At 41.2% G+C, this 19,950-nt stretch overlaps 1 protein-coding gene across 1 annotated transcript; it reads right to left on the bottom strand.

The window, feature by feature from the left end:
• Positions 1-5,252: 5,252 nt before the first annotated feature.
• On the bottom strand, positions 5,253-6,737 carry LOC149310589 (uncharacterized). The gene is made up of 2 exons (XM_089529258.1): positions 6,576-6,737; positions 5,253-6,454 (listed from the first exon to the last, which is right to left on the bottom strand). Exons 1-2 carry the CDS (start codon positions 6,655-6,657, stop codon positions 5,649-5,651), a joined length of 888 nt encoding a protein of 295 aa, XP_089385384.1. The 5' UTR covers positions 6,658-6,737; the 3' UTR covers positions 5,253-5,648.
• Positions 6,738-19,950: the final 13,213 nt, after the last annotated feature.

The following is a 19,950-nucleotide window of genomic DNA, read 5'->3' on the forward strand; positions in this document are numbered from 1 at the left end:
ACATACCTCAGTAAATCAAATAGATGTGCTGTTGGGCTTCTTTAACAGGAGGAGAAATTACATAAAAATAATAGAAACAGGCTCTTCTGTTATTGTGGGCCTTTAAGCTATTTCTAACTTAGAGACTCTCAAACCTATCATGAAGTTTTCTTGGCAAAATTTGTTCAGAGGAGGTTTGCCATTGCCTTCCTCTGAGGCTGAGAGTATCTGGCTCACCTAAGTCACTTAGGGGGCTTCCATGGCCAAGTAAGGATTCAAACCCTGGTCTCTCAGTGTCCTAGTCCAACACACAAACTACCACACTGGCTCTCATTATAACAGACCCAACATAAATGCTGCCTTTCTTCCATGGTGGCACTTCAGGTAGCTTCTGTATTGTATTCCCATGTGAACTCCTACCAAAGTACTGACCAGACGCAGAAGTGTTTAGCTTCAGCAAAGCTGCTGCATCAGTTGCATTCAAGCTACCAGGTGTAATTAGGAGCAATTATAATATCTGTGTGACGGAATGCACTAATTACCCCTTTTTCATAAGCATATGAACTATGTCTTGTTTTTGGCAACAGGTTGTTCTACTTGTTTTTTTAGTCCTGTACAAGGGTGGCAACACACTGAAATAAACCCAAAGGCGTGATCCTTATCCAAAACATGTCTGGGGCAACACAACAGAATATCAAGTCAACCTGCTAAATGTTTAATCCTCCTATTTTAAATACTTCTAAGCTCTTTAATTCCAAGGGCATTTTGAGTAATACGTTGCTTTGCTTCTGTGGCAGTGCTGAATCTGTTGTCTTTCCACACTTCCTATCCATTTAGCTATCAAATCTTCAGGTAGTAAAGGAACATAGATATCCTCTAACCTTTCACAGATTAAAATTGGATTGTGCAGCAAGCAACATCAGATTGTGAGGAAGAGGGCAAAAGCTATTAATGAGGAATAAATAGGAAAGGATGCAGCAGCTTGCTTTTGCCTGAGCCTACTGGGAAGGGCAAGCTTCTATCCTCTCCCTCCCTGCCCCTCCACTAAGTCAACTGAGTGCAAACTACTTTTGCACTTTTAACTGAGTTTGCAGCAGTTGAAGTAAGTGGAGGACAAAGGGGGAAACTGTGTAAGGAAGACAAATACACTAGGGCATTTTAAAAGCAGATGAAAAAGTAGGATTTAACAGACTGTAAAACTGAAAAGAAGTTATGTCCTACGCCCTGAAGATGGAATCTAATTTTTATTTATTTATGTAACATATTTAGTCTGTTTTTCAAGGCACATTATCTTCAGAAGGTGGCTTGCAAAATTATAAAACAGAGATACAGAGGTATAGGGCAAGAGATACACACACACACACACACACACACAGAGCCCAGAATAAATGACAGGCCTTGTAGAGATCTTCTCAGTACTTGGCTGTTAGAAATTGTGGATCTTCTGTCAATCTCCAAACGAATACTGGAAAACTTTATTTTCCTCAACAAAACAGTGTATCCTGACACATCAAGACACCATGTCAAGAAAACGCTCACATTCTGAGATTTTTCTGCAAACAAAAATGAGAGATGTAGCCTCCCTCCCAAATCTTATGTGTAAAAGAACTGCATTCTGTTGGAAAATGTGGTTGTAGAAATATTTTTTATATAAAAACATTTCCTCCCCACAAAAATCTGTTGTTGTGTGCCTTCAAGTAGTGTCTGACTTATCATGGGGTTTTCTGGAGCTGCGAATTTATCACTTGCCCAAGGTCACCCCATGAGTTTCCTTGGCTGAGTGGGGAATCAAAACCTGATCTTCAGAATCATAGTCCAGTCCACTATACCATACAAAGTCTGAATATGTTTTTTTAAGATCAACATTAATGCACAGAAAGTCCCATCAGTGAGAATACGTATGCTATTATCCATTCATTGATTCATGCAAGAACGATCTGTGCCAGTGAGGAAAGCTGCTCTCTCCCCACCCCTTGCCACCACTTAAACCTCAGATTTCTAGGTCCTGCCATATTGAAAGTATGGTCCTCCAGATGTTGTTAGACTGTAACTCCCAGCAGCCTTAGGTAGCCTGATCACCTGTGAGGAATGCTGGAAGTTACAGCCTAACAGCATCGTGTTTGTGTGTGTGATTTCCATCCTGCCTTAGATCATATCTGGGATAAAGGTGGGGTATAAATTAAATGTACATAAATTAAAAATACATACATTTTATGCATTTAATTACATGAAACCCCTACCTTCAACATGACAGAACCTGGAAATCCAGAGGGCTGGGATGGAGAGCACTGAAGACAGCAACAACAATCCTTCCCTTCCTGTCCATGTTGAACCAGTTTTTGGAGTGGTTTCTTTTGTGTCTAGCCACCTCTGTAAAGTCCAGATTCAGCGATTCAAAACTGGAAGTGTGGTGCTTGGCTGCAGGTTCTGAGGGCTGTATCCTTCCAAAAATTTGTACTCATCGCTGTCAGGGATCCTCCTCCTAATGCTAGGGAGATTATCGCACTGCGTTCTGAGAACGTTCCATATCATCACGTGATGAGACCGTTCCTGGAACGGATATTACCGCATTAGCAATCAAAACGTGATGAGAACGTGATCAGAACGGCAGTTTACCGCACTGCGATTCCTTTTTCTTGAAACCGTTCTCAGAACGGTTTGCTATAGCGCATGCGTATTAGATCTTGGGGGCGGTGTACCAATGACGTCGCCACTCGGTGGTTGTTTTTAACCGGAAGTCGTCCGGTGACTTCCTTGTGGGGTGTAAAGATGGCGTCGGAGAAAGCATGGTTTGATCTTGTGAGCATGGTAGAGAAAGAAGAAGAGCGAAGAAGGAGAAGAATGAGTCGCATTGCTCAATCACTGGTCCTCATTTCGCGCCGGAGGGCTGCTCTGAGTAAGATTGCAGTCATGGCTGCCAGCGGCAATCTTGATATATCCAGTTGTCTGGCATGGATGGCGACCTGGCCTCGCATCCCACGTTGGTGGCAGCAACCCCGGGAGCGGACCAACTGGTGGAGTGACGAAGTCCTCCAGAGATGGGATAACGACATGTGGGTTTCTAACTTCCGCATGTCTAAAGAAACCCTTTTTGATCTGGCCAGCATCTTGAGACCAGAGCTGGAGCGTGGGGAGTCTAGATTCCGGAGTCCCATCCCGGTGGAGAAGAGAGTGGCCCTGACTATTTGGTGGCTCTCAAGCCCTCTGATGTATAGGAAGGTGGCTTCCCGTTTCGAGGTTGGAGCATCCACAGCTGCAGAAATCGCCATCGAGGTGTGCCTTGCCATGGAGAAGCTGCTGCTGAGGAAAACTATCCAGCTTGGAAACTACCACACGGTGTGTATCAATATTACTTTTAAACCTAAGACTTCTGGGTGCAAATGCATTAATGCATATCTAAAGATAGATAGGTTTTGCTTATGTAATACCATTAAGATATGTTTACATCCTGCCTTTTCCTTGTTTGGGAAAAAAAGAAAGGCTTTCAATTACCTTTGCAATTATGGGGGTGGGTTAATGATCCTGGGCTTGGGGCATGGATTTAAAAGGTGCATCTCTGCTGCTGGCTTCTCTCTTATCCAGCTGTGCTGGGGGGTGGTCCTGGGCTTGAAGCATGCACTTCGGAGGTGCATCTCTGCTGCTGGCCTCTCTCTTATCCAGCTGTGCTGGGGGGTGGTCCTGGGCTTGGAGCATGCACTTCGGAGGTGCATCTCTGCTGCTGCCCTCTCTCTTATCCAGCTGTGCTGGGGGGTGGTCCTGGGCTTGGAGCATGCACTTCGGAGGTGCATCTCTGCTGCTGGCTTCTCTCTTATCCAGCTGTGCTGTTGTGGTTTGCAATTCTGAAAAAATGTATCTTGATATATTTGTAAGAGTTGATATGTGAACAAGTAACATCTGGATTCCCCTTCAGTGTGTTCTAGGTATATATATAAACCATAATAATTTCTATTGTCCTTTTTATGCTTTTGTCTCTTTGATCCCAGTTTCATATACCAAATAATAATAATGCATCATCAGATATGAAATATGTTAACCCACTTTTTTGATATCCCAAATTTATTATACCTTTGCCTTTTTTCAGATTATGGATGGATTTCAGAGACTCGGATTCCCACACTGCATAGGAGCTATTGATGGCACTCATATTTCTGTTTGCCCACCGCTGGGACGCAGAGAGGAATACATCAACCGCAAGCAGGGATTTTCAATTGTTCTGCAAGCAACTACAGATCACAGTGGGAGGTTTATTGACATTGAAGTAGGGAATTGTGGGAGATCACATGACAGCCACATATTTACCAATTCCGCTATCTGTCAAGTGATGGATGAAGGCTGTTTTGTGCCCGGAAATCCCACCCTTCATGTCCACGATGTAGCCATTCCTCCACTGATTATAGGGGATGGTGCCTACCCAATCAGGAAATGGCTCATGACACCATATCGTGGAGAATTAACACCTGACAAACTTGCTTATAACACCGCCCATTGCAAGGCAAGATGCGTGGTGGAGAGGTCTTTTTCGCGATTGAAATCTAGGTGGGGGTGTCTGTCTGGTAGACTAACTGTGAAAGAGGAAAATTTCATCTCTGTTGTCACAGCATGTGCCATACTGCACAATATTTGCGAGACGAGGGGAGAAGTGCTTGATCCCGATGTAGAGCCACCTGCGAAAATTGTCCTCCCCGCTTTAGCGAATAACATCAGAGGACACTCTACAAATCACAAAAAAGAGGGTCAAACTGTTAGATCTGCAGTAACTAACATTATTTTGGGTCGTTAACACCAGAAACTGACATTATTTGATGTTTCATAACATCACCTCAGTTATGGCAACAGCATTGATCTGATCAAAACGTTTCTTCTTGGTTTACCTTTGTATCAATCTACAAATGTTGATATACATGTGTTTGACAACATGTCATGTACAACATGTGAATAACTTTACCAGACGGCAATGTTGAATCACGGTTGTTTAGATTCTTTTTTCTTTTAACTTTTTTTTCCCCAATCAGGTTCTGCTAGTGGTGTTTATATTATTGTGGGGTATAAATACCCGATTGTTATAGATTAGCTTCATGGTTTACCCAAATTTTGGAAATCTATTTTGAAGTGTTATACAATTGCTATATTGATGTTTCAAATATCCTTTTTTGGCAATATAGGAAAACAATGGTGTAAAAATGGCTTGTTTATATTACATTTATAGTAATACATCATGTTTCCTACCTTGAAAACCAAAAGGAAGGCTGTTCTAGAAACCATTGCTGAATAATGTTGCTATTGTTGTGGAAATGTTTAGGTATATTAAGGACGGTAGACCAATTTCTGAGAACACAGCTGTATTTTATCAACAATATAACTTAACATTTTAAAACACGATTAAATATCCTTTTTCTTTTGGAAAAAAACCGTCTGGTGGCTTGTTTTCCATTATGTCAACAAAGCACGCATTTATATACACTGTATATACATTAGGTGAGAACATATCCATATATACATGGTGACATACAAAACCTTTCCTTAACATGAAAATGAAATTTTACTGTGGTTCAAGGAGAAATGGTTTAAGTCCCTCTTTATCGGTCACAAAGGGCACGTAACAGGGTAAACATAGAATGCTGAAACATATCTGAGGTTTCAAAACAGAACCTTTTCCCTATATGTTTCCCTTATGGGGAAAATATTTTTTTTTTCTTGATTATCCTCCCAGTACGAGAACTGCATGGTTTATCTTGGTTTTGAACAGGTGCAACTGCGCCTTGCAAGGAAGATGTTCCTGCATTGCTCACACATTGCACGGTTCCAATGCAGCCTTCATTTTCTGGGGGATCAGTGACTGCAACAACATTCTGAACATCCCTGTTGATGTTCTCTACTGTGTTGTCACCATCTCTAATTTCACTACTAGGAGTGACAGGACAACCATCAGGAGCATAAGCAGGAGGAAGTTCATCAAAGAGTTCAGGGGAATTGTTCCCTTGACATTTCCCACCAAAATCTGATGTGGATGGTTGCTCCTGGAAATCTGTAAAGACAGCTGGGCCTGGTGTTGAAGGAGGAATATCACACGGAGATGCCCTGAATGATGTGTGCATAGTTCCTTGGGCAACAGTATCATGTTGCCCCGTTGGAAGTGCACATTCATGATCTACTTTCCTCCGGTACAGTTCAGTCATGGTCTCCATGTACTGCAACATTCTCTGTCTGTCCTGTGCACTTCTCCTTACATCTTCCTCCATAATATGTACAAGTTCCATTTCTGTCCTCCTACAGTCTTTCATGCTGTCGTGTACAATTTCCATGAACCGTTCCTGTGTTCTCCGGGTAAGTTGGGCCTCTCGACTTGCACTCTGCATTATAGTGCGCGCAATATGTTCTCCTCTTCTGGCGCGACGATTCCTGTTCCTGTTTGAACGCAGTCTTGTTCCAGGAGACAGCAATACATTGGGTGGTTCGTCCTCTGGATCGTTAGGTACTGAAATTTAAAAATTAGTGAAAATAGATTAAGCCCACAGGAAGGAAATTTATTTCTAATGGTAGCATCATGTAAAGGGTTGTAGACAAAGAATTTTCTTAGAAAAGCAGATGCTACCTACCATTGCTTGTACCGCTTGTATCATCTGCACGTCTTTCCAAGTCACCCAATTGTTCTCCAGTCGCACCTTCAAAGTGGAGCATTAAACACCAACGTTATTTCTTTTGAACACATATACAGGTTCACAATATTTATGAAGAAAACAGAGATCCAGAAATTGACAGAAATTTATATATGACTACCTGCTATTTGCGTAGGTCCACTTTCCAAAATTGTGACAGGTATCGTAATGACTGTGTCATCGAGACAAGTGTCATCAGAATCTGAAAAATGCAAGGGGAAAAAAAGAGTAAAGCCTTTGTCTTTTTAACAAAATAATGTTGTCATGCACATAGCAGAAATCTTCAGGCATTACAGATGGGCAACTTGCCTTCATCACTGTCTTGTCTGGTAGTTGTTTCTTGGGTGCTTCCTTCGCCTGTGTTAGCCATGGAGGTGGATGCGGTTTCTTGATTCACATTTGTGGTTTCACCCTCCCTTTCAAAATCAAGACTTCGGGATAACCTGTTAGGGGTGATGCTAACATCCCCATGAAAGATTTCCTCTAGTTCCCTATAAAAGGGACATGTAATAGGGTTGCTTCCACTTCTCTGATTGTGTTTCACAACCTTTCTGTACTCAAATCTCAATTTTTTTGATTTAGATCTGCATTCCTCGGCAGATCTGACATGGTTCCTCTTTGCCATTTCATCAGATACAACTTTAAATTTATCCAAATTTCTGTAATTCTTTTTTAATTTGGACTGCAATTTTTGTTCTTTCCATATCTCCAATAAGGCCAAAACTTCATTGGCACTCCACACCCTCCCCCTTGCTTGTGCGGAGGCACTGCTTTCGGTCACTGCATGGCTATCCATGGCTTTCCTAATTACAGAAAGTATAAAATAATACTGTCTGCAATTTAATTATAGAGGCTGTGAAATAAACTTCTGCGTTAGCACTTAGCTGCTGATGCTGGCTCTCTGCACTCCCAAACTCCCGGCACTGCAGTAAAAGCACTAGAGGGCGCAAGTCTAGTTTTGGCGCCAAGAATCCCTGCACAGTGATGACGTTGCAAATCCCTCTTCCCGCTGGACTTTTCGGAGTGGCCGAAGTTATTGGGAAGCAGTGATGGCGCGTAGGAAGGGATCCAAATGGGTCAATAAGGAGATTGATCTGCTCCTGAGAAGTGTTAGGGGGAGCGGAAAATTAAAGACGCTCATGAGGTCCCGTTCTGTACCCATTCTTCCTGTGCATAGAGAGGTAGCAGAGCAATTAAAAATGCATGGCTACAACCGCACCGCCGAAGAGGTGTACAGGAAGTTCAAAATGACGCGTGAAAAATTTTTGGCCAGTCTAAATAGTTTTGGGCCATCACCCCCCAAAGAAAAACAACCACCCTTTTTCCCCCTAATGAAAGAGCTGTGGCTTATGGCGGGGAACCATGGCTCCCAGGAAAAAAATCCCTCGGGTAAGTTTGTAGCTTTACAAGTAAGGGCTCATTGTTGCATAGTATGCCATGGAATTCCTCCAGTGTTGTAGCCATAAGGAACAGTTGCTAAAGACAGTCACTATATCAATATCATATTAGGCTACTTCCCTTATCAGTTTCCAAAAGAAAAAAACACTACAATGGACTACCAGCCCTGAGGTCGCCATACTTTTCCAACATAGGAAGGGATAGATGGGTGTACATATGGAGGATAAATTTATTAGACAACAGCATTGCCACTCTGTTTTCTTACTTTTTTCTAACTGCAAAAAGATGGAGAAATTATGATGTCCTACATTTTTAGTTGTATTATCAACCTGCAGTTTTCCTAGAGTATTCTTACTATGATCAATGCACAATTTCTGATCTAGTTATCTCTTTGATTTTTTTATATTGATCAACATGCAGATACTATAGATGAACCTTGCTGTAGTGGAATCCAGTCGGGACCATCGGCAAGAGACATCTTGCCAGAACCCCAAACTCTTGTACCCAGCTACATAACTGAACTTCAACAGTCAGGTGAATTTAAATAAATATGCATTGTCTTTTTCAAAAGAGAGTGGTGGTCATATAAGGATTAAGGTTTATATTAATAACATACATCTATATACCGGAGAACTGAATATCACGAAAACTTTACTTTCAAGACAGTAAATAAAAAGAAATATATGAACATATTGTGTTAAACAGAGAATACATTGCAATAAACTGTCTTATTAAAAGCTTTTTGTATATATCTTTTGTCTGTACAGTGCAATCTTCCTTGAAAACGCAGGAAAACATCAATCGGAAAATTGTGGGAGTACTACAGAAAATGAATGGCAGATTAAAGAAAATCGAAAATATAATTGAATTGCATCTGCAGAAAACATCCAACACTTAATTGTATTCACACATGTTTTTATTACTGCATTGTTATTGAATACAAGTTTAGAGTTTGGACACAGTACTGTACTCTTAACGTAAGATGGCTGTTATTTTGTTTTCAAATAACATGCATCGATCGATGTTAACGAAGTTATGATTGTCCTTTTTTTAAAAGGGTATTTCTGTTTTTTTTATAAAACCTTTTTTTGACTGGCATCCAAAGTTGCATATGGTACATATATGATGTTCCAAGGGAACCAGACTTTATTTTTAACAAGTGTGAATCCCCAATTTCTGGGTAATCATTTGTTTGTTATTACAGATTTAGAAGATTGTTTTGTTGTATTGCGTCGCAGTGTAATAAACGCAGTTTGTAATTAATAACTCACATCTGTTGCCATGCTTAACAGTAGTGTCCTTTACTTCTATATAAAAATAGCTGTTCAGACTGGCAGATTGATAATTTCTTGAATACCATGCCACCAAGTACAGGAAATACACACTGCCAAGAGCATCAAAGGTACATAGTTTCATAAAGATAGAGGTAACATAACAACCTTAATCCAGATATCAAATTCGCTTAGCTGTGAAAAGCTAGCATTCCAAACAGTCAAGGTAGATGCAGGTATGACGTATTACCAGTAGGCCCCTGTAAAGTTAGCCCACATCATACTGCTTCTGTTTGACAGCCTTTACATGTACTTTGTGACCAAGAAGTGTCTTCATTCAAACAATCCAAAATGCATGGTAGAGTGGCCATACATGTTGTTTTATACATGCAAGTAGAAATGTTCTACAAAATAAAAATCATCCCAATTAAAAGCAATGGAAATACATTGCTGTGTAAACTTTCAGCACTTTGCAAATAAAGCTTAACAGTAATAATAGTAATAATATTCAGGCAGAGAGTATTGATATACATGTTTGCTTCATGATCCATCAGCAATGGTAAGTTTTGAGTGGCAAATTGTGCAGTACTATAAACAAATTCTAATATTAGTTAAATTCTGAATATGAAATAATTTCTCAAATGCATAACAGATTACAGATGAAAAAGAACATAATTCCTGAAATCCAGAAATGATCCCTTTTGTAAAATGCTGGAGGGAGAATAGTTCTTTGAAAATAAGTTTACCAGCCAGCAATGAAAACCATGGTCAACATTACACATAAACCCACTTCCTCAGATGTAATTTTGGCTTAGTTAACACTCTTCTTTGGGCTGCTCATGCTGTTCAAAGAACCAGATCCATTTGCATATTAGCCAGCATGCTGCCAATCCCCGGTACACCCTCCATGGATGTCTATAGTGTGTGAAACTCTGCCTTGCATGCATTTCTACATGGCCCCCACCCTTTCTCCCAAAATGGAAGAGACCTTCAGGGGACACTGGGGAGGGAAGGGGTTTTTTTCTATTTCTTTTCTTTTACCAGAATGTGAGGCGGGGAAGTTCCCCGCCTCTTTTTGTGCAGGCCGAAATATACTGTCATCCTTGTAGGTCACACAGTATGAGAACAGGGTCATATTGGCCAGCGGTCTTCTGGCAGCCCATTAAAGCATCTCATGAGATGCTTTAATGCTGCTCCAGAATTCTGCCCGCTGCAGGCGACTCCTTTCTTTTCTGTGTCACCCACAAGGATAACAGCATACAGCGGCATGTCGAGCTCCCATGACAGGAGCCACGACTGAGCAATTTGGCATCAAGAGCAACCCAGACCCCACACATTTCCACTGTCTTTCGTGTCATGGCGAGTATCGCCGTTCCTTGCTCTATGACATCTCTTTCTATATGGTCGATCCTATACCGTTTGTCCTGCTGCCCACAACCCGCTCCTTTTGCTGTTATGAGCTCGTTTTGTCCAAAATTTAAAGCTAATTTGCATATATTTCCCAGCATTCCAGCACCCCTCATCCATTATGGCCTCCATGGCTTCAATACCCAAAACCCGGCCATCCAATAGTCTCCTTGCCTCCGTACATGTGACCCCAAACAACCAATCCCCAGTCTAAATTTGCCCCTAAATGCCTCCCTTTCCTCTGTCAATCATCTGCAAGGGGAGGAGAAGCCCCAAAGCCGAGCTGGAAAAAGCCCAATCTGTCATAAGCACGCAGGGAGGCCAGCCCCAAATCCTCAGAGCCCGACAGACAGAGGTTTTAAAAAGACAAAAAACTGAGAAACCTCCAGGTTCCCCCCCCCCCCTCAGAATATTTCCCCCCTTTTCCTAGTGCTGCCCTCGGTGTCGCTGCATCCGCGGACCCCAGATGTCCTTTAAACCCCAGCCCCCGGATATCATGGTGTATTGTGCATACACACAACAGAGATGGGTCACTTACACAACTCCAGAGATAAATATGTCTAGACACATTGCAATATGCTGGCGACAGAAGTCACTCTGTGACAATTCCGGAGACACTTGTATCCTCTGCTTTTGCGACTCGGTAACAGTTTGCAAACATGCAACCTGTGATAGTTAGTGCTATGCATTATGTCTATGTAATATCTCCATTTCTGCTTTTTTGTACCCGTGCACAGAAAAAAAACCTCACACACGTGTGTGTATGCAGAGAATAGGATAAAATCCTTTTGTCAAAGACGGGGGCACGTCATACATGGGAGAGCAAAGAAAAAATTAGTACGCTCTAGGACTTTGGAGGACTAAAAGGGAAGGGCATTCTTTCAGCCAATCAGGAGACGGAGGAATGCGAGAACGGATTTGAGAACACATAAGAATACCGCACACACCTCTGTTGGAACGTTCTCATCCCGTTCCAGCTCTCTGGGAACACATTCATATCTGTACCCTCCTGGAACACATTTGGAACGCATTTAAGCGTTCTGAGAACCCGATTGGAACACATACTGTGCGGTATACTCAAATGCGTTCCGTTCTCATCACGTGATGAGAACGGTCTCAGAACGCAGTGCGATAAACTTCCAGGTTTCCCCACTTTCACACCAGTGTAGCCAAAATACTCGAATGAAAAAGAAGGCAGCAACAGGCTGGAGATGGCCCAACAGACTAGAGATGATTTATCAGGGTACACAAACCTTAAAACACATACACACACACAAGGTGAATGATAGCTCAGTGTTGTGAAATGTTGATAGGATACACTCAAAGCATTGGAGGAGGATAGTGACAGAATTAAGTGGCTGGATAAGAAGGAAGGACGAAAACACTAAAAGATAAGAACTGAAACACACTCCATATCCTCTGGATAATTCATATCTTAGGTCATACTTGGGGATAGGAAGCAGATGGAACACTCAACACAAATTATTTATTCATTAATTTATTATTTAGGGGATTTATGTCCCACCTTTCTCCCAAAATGGGATTAAAGGCAGCTTGCACATAGGTTGCCAATTCAGAATCATTGCTGGCCCTGAAGCAAACTGCTTTCCTTCCTGCCACCCCATTTATTTTTTTCTATATTAAATCATATTAGCACAACACTGGAACTGTGTTAAAAATAAAAATGTACAAAAGTGCGAGGGGCTATCAATGTCAAAACCAGCACCTTTGCGTCGTTGCAGAGACATGCAATAATTGAATGATCCCAAACTGGTATGTTTCCATTTTCTTTTACTAATGCAGTTGTGGTGCAACCAAGGCTCATGTGATAATGGCCTTAGAGCAGCTGGATTCAAAACCATGAACTGAAGCTAATACCACAAGATGCAAGGTCCCTGTAGTCTTTTTCCATCTAGCCATTGTATGCAGCTACATGGACTAGACCAGTAGGCTAATTTAGAATTATTGCATTTCTTTTGTATTTTGTCATGTTGATCTTCTAATAACCTTTTGTTGAATGGAGGCTATTTTCTTAAGTATTACTAAGACCCAAATCCCACTGACCTGACCATGCCATGGAAGCTGTCTTTGGGAAGTTTCTTTGGAGCTTTGGGAACTGGGATCATTTTTATACATAAATTATGCAAAAGACTCATTGTGTGACTCTTCTCCACATGATTCTGGTCAAGCCACATAATTAGATCAGGTCACATTATTCCTAAGAGTTTGGGAGTTGATGAAAAGCCAAGCAGAAGTAGCTCTTTTAGTACTTGTAGATAACTATGAACTATTTTAATGCTCTTTGGTAGGCAAAATATTAATATAATCTTTAGAGAAACCAGAGAATGCTCTGCTCTTTGGAATCGGGCTGGAAAACCTACCACCCTCCACATGTTGAACTACAACTCCCATTATACCTTACCATTGGTCAGACTGTGATGAGAACTGGATTCCTACAAGGGCTACCTTGGCTTTGAGTTTTTAATTTGAGATTGCTGTTGAAAGCACTGGAGCAGGCCCAGTAACTGCTCTCTCTTTTCAATTTGTTTTTCATGTTTTTCTAAATTTGAATGTAGGTCTCTAGAGGAACTCACAGCAAGGAAATCTACTGAAAGGCAAATAACCTCTATCAGTCTCTTACATAATGCAGTGTCTTGTTTATTTGGGGTATGCATATTGCTTCCAGGTTGAGCACCCTCACATAAGTACCATCTCTGTAAATCGAAATAAGGCCAAAATCAGGCAAACACCAAATGTTAATGACCGTCCACTGGAGTCTATCCTTCTTTTGATGCTCTTGCTCTGTTGTTTGCAACTTTCTCTGCTGTTTTATGAAGAGAAGTCATATCTTTGCTTCATTCACTTTGCTTTTCCAGAACAATATTCTTATCAAAATAGCTGCCAGTCATTTTTCTCCCAGAAACGAAAGTGTCCATCCATTTAAAATACACAAAGTACAGAGCCAGAAAAAACTCTTACAGTTATTTCAGATCTTCATCACATTAATGCTCGCTGTTATAAGGTATTTGATTATCCACTCGTTTCTAAGGCTTCAAGGCCTTGAAGAAAGGAATTTTCTAGGATATTGTCTCTTATTTTGCCACTAATGCCAGACTGTAGTGGTTAAGACACCAATTCTGATGACTGAAAGATCAGAAGATTGGCAGTTTGCGGCCTGAGTGCTGCATGATGGGGTGAGCTCCCATCACTAGCCCCAGCTTCTGCCAACCTAGCAGTTCGAAAGCAAGCAAATGCAAGTAGATAAATATATACCACTTCAGTGGGAAAGTAACAGCGTTTGGTGTAATCATGATGGCCATGGGACCACCAGAGTCGTCTTCAGACAACGCTGGCTCTTTGGTTTAGTAATGGAGATGAGCGCAGCCCCCTACAGTCGGTTATGACTAGACATTCATGTCAAGGGACTACCTTTACCTTTACCTTTAATGCCAGACTGTACTGAGGATGGATATATCTTTTTTACCACTTACTCCCTGCCATAATGGTATCCAGCGGTAGCCGTGTTGGCCATATAGCAAAATACAATAATATCCAAAATCCTTCTGGCCATATGGTACTGGGATGTGAAGGTACCAAATTTTAGCCCCCCAAAAGAGGGACCCAACAGACTGGTAAAGCTTTACTATTTCAGGTTTCTACCTCCAACCAAGGTTTACTATTTGAGGTTTCTACCTCTTACTGGAAAACTCTTTCTTAACCAACCTAAGGTGAGGTTGGCGTCCACTCAACAAAGGGCCTTTTCGGCCGTGGTGCCCTCTCTATGGAATGCCTTACCTGAAGGGATCCTTCTTAGTGGATCAGTGGAAGCCTTTAAGAAGGCTTTAAAAACTCATCTCTTCCTTCAAGCCTTCCCTCCTAATTCCGTTTAAGAATATATTCCCCTATTGATGTATAGTATTTATGATTTTTGATTTTAACAATGTCATTGGATGTTTTAAAATTTTGCTTTCATTTAATCTATTTTAATTATCTACTTTTAAGATGTGGTTTTTACTGTTCTTATTGTCTGTTTTTAACAATTTCTGTACACCGCTTTGATCGTTGGAAAAGCGGTTAATAAATGAACAATTTATTATTATTTATTACTTTGTCCTCCACTTACTTCAGTTGCTGCAAACCCCATTCAAAGTGCAAAAGTAATTTGCACTCAACTCAACAGGAAGGAGAGGAAAGAGAGAGGCAGAATCTTGCCCTTCCCAGTAAGCTCAACCAAAAGCAAACTGCTGCACCTTTTGCTAGCTTCTGTATTCTTCCTCATTAAAAATGTTGCTGTCTTGACCACACTCTGATGTTTCATGGCCACATATGCCCCAGTTTTCATCTGTGAAATGTTGGAAAGTATGTATTTAGGAACACAGTTTCCACAAAGAAGTGATTTTGCCCGACAGGGCAACAAACAAGAGGGTCAAATGCCCAAGTTAAATTCAGCACTAAGCTGAACAATGTAGCACAACAATGTTAACAGGAAAGCAAGATAGTCAGTGTGCAAGGTGAGAAGTAGCTGTAATCAATTAAATATCCAGCCAGGATGCAGTCTGTCCCAGATTCTCTGATGATCCCTGGAGCCTGATTTAGATAGGTCACCATGCACAGCACCAGCGAATCCAAATTTGCATGTACACATCCTGAATGAATTATGAACTACACATATATATAGTTGACAGGAAGTGCCTGCAAACTGCATATGTAAAGTCTTTCATCAAATGAGGCATGCTTTTAATTTAATCTCTTATACAAATAAAGGTTTGTTCATTGGGAAAGCAGAACTGAGCCACATTTTTACTCTACCATTATGTGTGACCTAATTCAAGGAAATGGATGAGAATGGCCGTATACATTCTGATATTCTGATTTTAGTTTGATGGCTTGAGGAGGCGGATTTGTTCTGTTCTACAACTGGCTGTCGTTCCAGGCATCACCAAGACTTTGTCTGGTTCTGAATGCTGGCATGCATTACAGTTATAAAACAAGATTGGTGGTAAATGATGCACCAGATGAAACATAGCAGAGAAGCATTCTAGCCCTTTCACTAATGGGAAACACTACACACCTCATGGCCAATGGTAGAATTGGGTCCCTAAACAGCTGATTCTGCCAAGACTATTCCTGACCAGTAATCCAATTCCCCACGGCTGTCTATGGGGTTCCTGTCCTTGGGTCCACTACATCCATTATCCCCAGCAGTAAGGCTGATGGAATCCTTTCTGTAGCACTGGATATCTGTAAACACTGGGCCATGGTATTAATAAGGACTCTAAAGCCCACAAGCCTACTGGCAGAGGCCAAACCCTTGTTGTTGTTGTTGTTGTTGTTGTTGTTGTTGTTGTTGTGTGCCTTTGTTCACAGGGGATTGCCATTGCTTTCCCCTGAGGCTGAGAGCATGAGACTTTCCCAAGGTCACCCTTGGACAAGCTGAGAATCAAACCCTGGTCGCCAGAGTCATAGCCCAACACTCAAAACAAAACCTACTACATTCATTTTGGTGGGAAAAGGGAAGATTTGTCTCTACTAGCACAGGACTTAACAATATTGCTGCTTCCATCCATGCATTAGCTAACAAATGTGAGGAATTACTACTCCCATCATTCACCCAACCAGCAATGAATGGCATTGGGCATAGGTAAGGGGCAAGTGTCCCCAATTTGGCCAGTAGTTGGCAGTTAACAAATGTTTTAGGTTCATTATTTAACAAAACCTCCAACTCCAGAGGCAATCTACCCAGAGTTTGAAAAAATACTTTTTTGGACAAGAAATCCCAGAATCCGTCAGCTACTACTTCTGTGTATTACACAAAAAAAATTTCCCAAGCATTGGACTGTCAACATCATAAGTATCTGGTAAGCCACTGAAAGTCTGAACACTGAATGATAACAGACTGGACTGGGACAGGCAACCTGGCCTGCATCTGTACTGCAGAATTAATGCAGTTTAACACTGCTTTAACTGCCATTACTCAGTGCTATAAAATTCTGGGATTTGTAGTTTTGTGAGATAGCCTTCTCTATCAGAGGATACTGGTGTCACAACAAACTATAAATCCCAGGATTCCATAGGATGGAGCCATGGCAGTTAAACCAGTTTCAAACTGCATTCATTCTGCAGCGTGGCAGTAGCTCTGGTGCTCTCCAGGTGTTTTCAACCATATCTTCCTTAACTCTTGGCCATTTGCCATACTAGTTAAGACTTATGGGATCTGTAGTCCCAAATGGGTATGTAGCTGCCTAGTGCATTCCTCCAAAATACCCCAGTTTGACAGCAACGGTCCCAATTAATCCTCTGTCATTTTTTCTGCTGCTTCTGAAATGTCCCAGTTTCTCTTTCCTCCTCCTGCTTTCCCCTTTGTCCTCTGATTACTTCAGTTGATACAAAACAGTTTTAACTCAGTTAACTCAGCGGACTGGAGAGGACGGGGAAGGGGTGGTGTCTTGCCCTTCCCAGTAGGCTTAGGCAACAGCAAACTGCTGCAGCATCTCTCAGCCTGTGTGTTCTTCCTCATGAATAAATTTGCCATCTTGACCACTCTCTGATGTTGCTTGGCTACCTGTGTCCCAGTTTTCATCTGTAAAATGTTGTATACTATTATTGGAGTTTTGATTTAATCCAGCAAAGTTCACCTTCTGTTATTGGGTTGTAAAGAAGAGAATGAGGTGGTTTGCAATATATAATTTCTATTGAAAAATTTAAAGGTTGGATGTTAATTAATTGTGTGTACAGTTGATTTTAAAGTCAAAATCTTTTGGCTATGCTTAAGCTAAAATACCCTAGAGTCCATGCAACATTTAGTCATTTCCTTTGCACATCCTGAAGCAAATACCCTCGCTGGGAGATGAACAGAAGGAATGATCAGTAATGACTTCCCCTGTGGCAATTGCTGCTAGATGTTTACATGTGTGAGCTCACTCTGAATCAGAGGCCTAATCTGCACTGCAGAAATAATGCAGTTTGACACTGCTTTAACTGCCATGGCTAGTGCTCTAGTTTTCTCTTATTTGTAGTTTGTTGTGGCATCCAGGTTCTCTGAAAGTTAAATATCTCACAAAAATTTAAATCCCAGAATCCCAGAATCATTTGGTATATTGGTGTCGGCACATAAGAAAAGAAATATTCTCACCTCATTCCCACACTGTCCTGTTTAGATGATGCATGGGTCCAAAATGGGCAGAACACAGACCCAATCCAGGGTAATTCTCTGGAGTAAAAAAAGTCCTCTTTTGCTCCAGATCAGACTGGAAATTCTGGAGAATTCCCTGGGTGTCTGGATTGCATACCGGTGCATGGACAAGGGGAGAAACATCAGCAGGTGAGAGAGCTCCTGACCTCTTCCTGTCCAAAATGTCCAACTCCCTGCCATAGCGCTTTCATTTTCATATTTGCATGGGTCCTCCCATTCCATTTCTTTGTAAACATTCACATTTACAACACACATTAGCATAATATCATCAGTACAGCACAATGATGCACATTGATTGCACGAGAGCACATTAGCACAACAATACCAGCAGTACTATGCAACAACACTCAATGGGATGGTCATGGAAAGAGAAAGAGAAAGGTCTCCTGGGTAGTCTGTGGACAGTGCTACCAGTATTTTCCCATTGTGGGTGCCAGTTGTGCAGACAGCTCAGTCTCTCAGTGGATCCGAAAATCTCAATGGTAAACTGGATTCTTCCATCAGTGCAGAAACGGTACTAGAGGTAAATGCTCCAGTTAATTAATAAGCTAATAACATGACTTCCAATTCAGCATCCTTTGGTTTAAAAAACTTGCTTCTCCTCAGCATGGCCGTTACTCATCTTCAAAGATGCTAGTGGATTATTTAAGAGCCATACTAACGTGGGCACATCTTGTCAAAAATCAATTTAAGCTCTGTTGATTTAAGCGAGAGTATTTTAAGTATTTGTTCAGCATTCCTACTGAAATAGTCAGAACCTAACAGCTGCTTAACTTTGTTTCCCCCTAATTCAGACATCTCCACTCACCATCAGATATATTCAGTAATGTATATGAAAACATGTACTTCTGAAATCTCACCTGTGGACTCACCCTGCTGTTAGTGCCTTGACACAGTGCAAGTTCTTTACCCAACAGGGATTTCCATTAAACTCATTCACATAGTTGTTTTTGCTACTGAATATGATTCACAGAAAATATTTTGTGTAATCACATGGACTTGGCAAGTACATATCCGTTGATCTCATTGCTGGTGGAAAACCAGCCAAAAAGGAGCCTACTAGTATATCAGATTCTTCGTGGCAAATAATCAAGACTACTGGATCCTCTTGGATCTTTCCCAATGCTTCTAATTATGGCAATCCCAATGGTAATCCTTTTTCACGATATTCACGTTCACTGAAAATATGCTATTTCACACCATACTGACCATTCATACATAATGACCACAGAGGGCTTACATAAATTCAACCTAGACAATGACGAAATCAAAATAGTAAAAAAGTTCCCATACCTTGGATCAAACATTGATCAGAACAGAGACCACAGTCAAGAAATCAAAAAACTAGGAATGGAGAGGGCAGCTATGAAAGATCTAGAAAACATCCTAAGGAGTAAAGATATACAACTAAGCACTAAAGTTAGAATTGTCCAAGTCATTGTATTCCCCATTACCATGTATGGATGTAAGAGCGGGAAACTGGAAAAAAGCTGATAAGAAGAGCATCAACTAATTTGAGATGTGCTGGAGAAGAATGCTGAGGATATCGTGGATAGACAAAAAGACAAACAAATTGATCCTTGAACAGATTGTGCCTGAACTCTCTCTGGAAGCCAAGATGACCAAACTGAAGCTGTCATACTTTGGCCACATCATGAGAAGACACGTCTCATTAAGAAAGAGAATAATGCTAGAAGAGGGAGAGAGAAGCAGAAAGAGGAAGATCACAGGTCTAAATTTGCAGGACATGAGCAGAGCAGTGGAGGAGGGGGTCTTGGAGATGTTGGGTCGGCTCAAGGGCAGTTAACAACAACTAATGGTATTTCAGAGATGCTGTTGCTGCAGGTATCCAGTGTGATTACCTATCAGTGCAGCAATAAGATCATAAGAATTATCTTGGCTCAGATCAAAAGTCCTGAGCTTACAGTTTTACATTAGGGAAGTAATTTCATTCCTGATAGTTGTTAGAATGTATAAAGGAAAAAAAAGTGTGATAGTGGTGTATCATGTTTGCTTTTTAATTTCTTTTAAAAACACTTAAGAATAC

The sequence above is a fragment of the Sceloporus occidentalis genome, unplaced genomic scaffold (assembly GCF_023333645.1).
Source record: "Sceloporus occidentalis isolate IW3139 unplaced genomic scaffold, rSceOcc1.0.p SCAF_6, whole genome shotgun sequence".
Taxonomy (NCBI): Eukaryota; Metazoa; Chordata; class Lepidosauria; order Squamata; family Phrynosomatidae; genus Sceloporus; species Sceloporus occidentalis.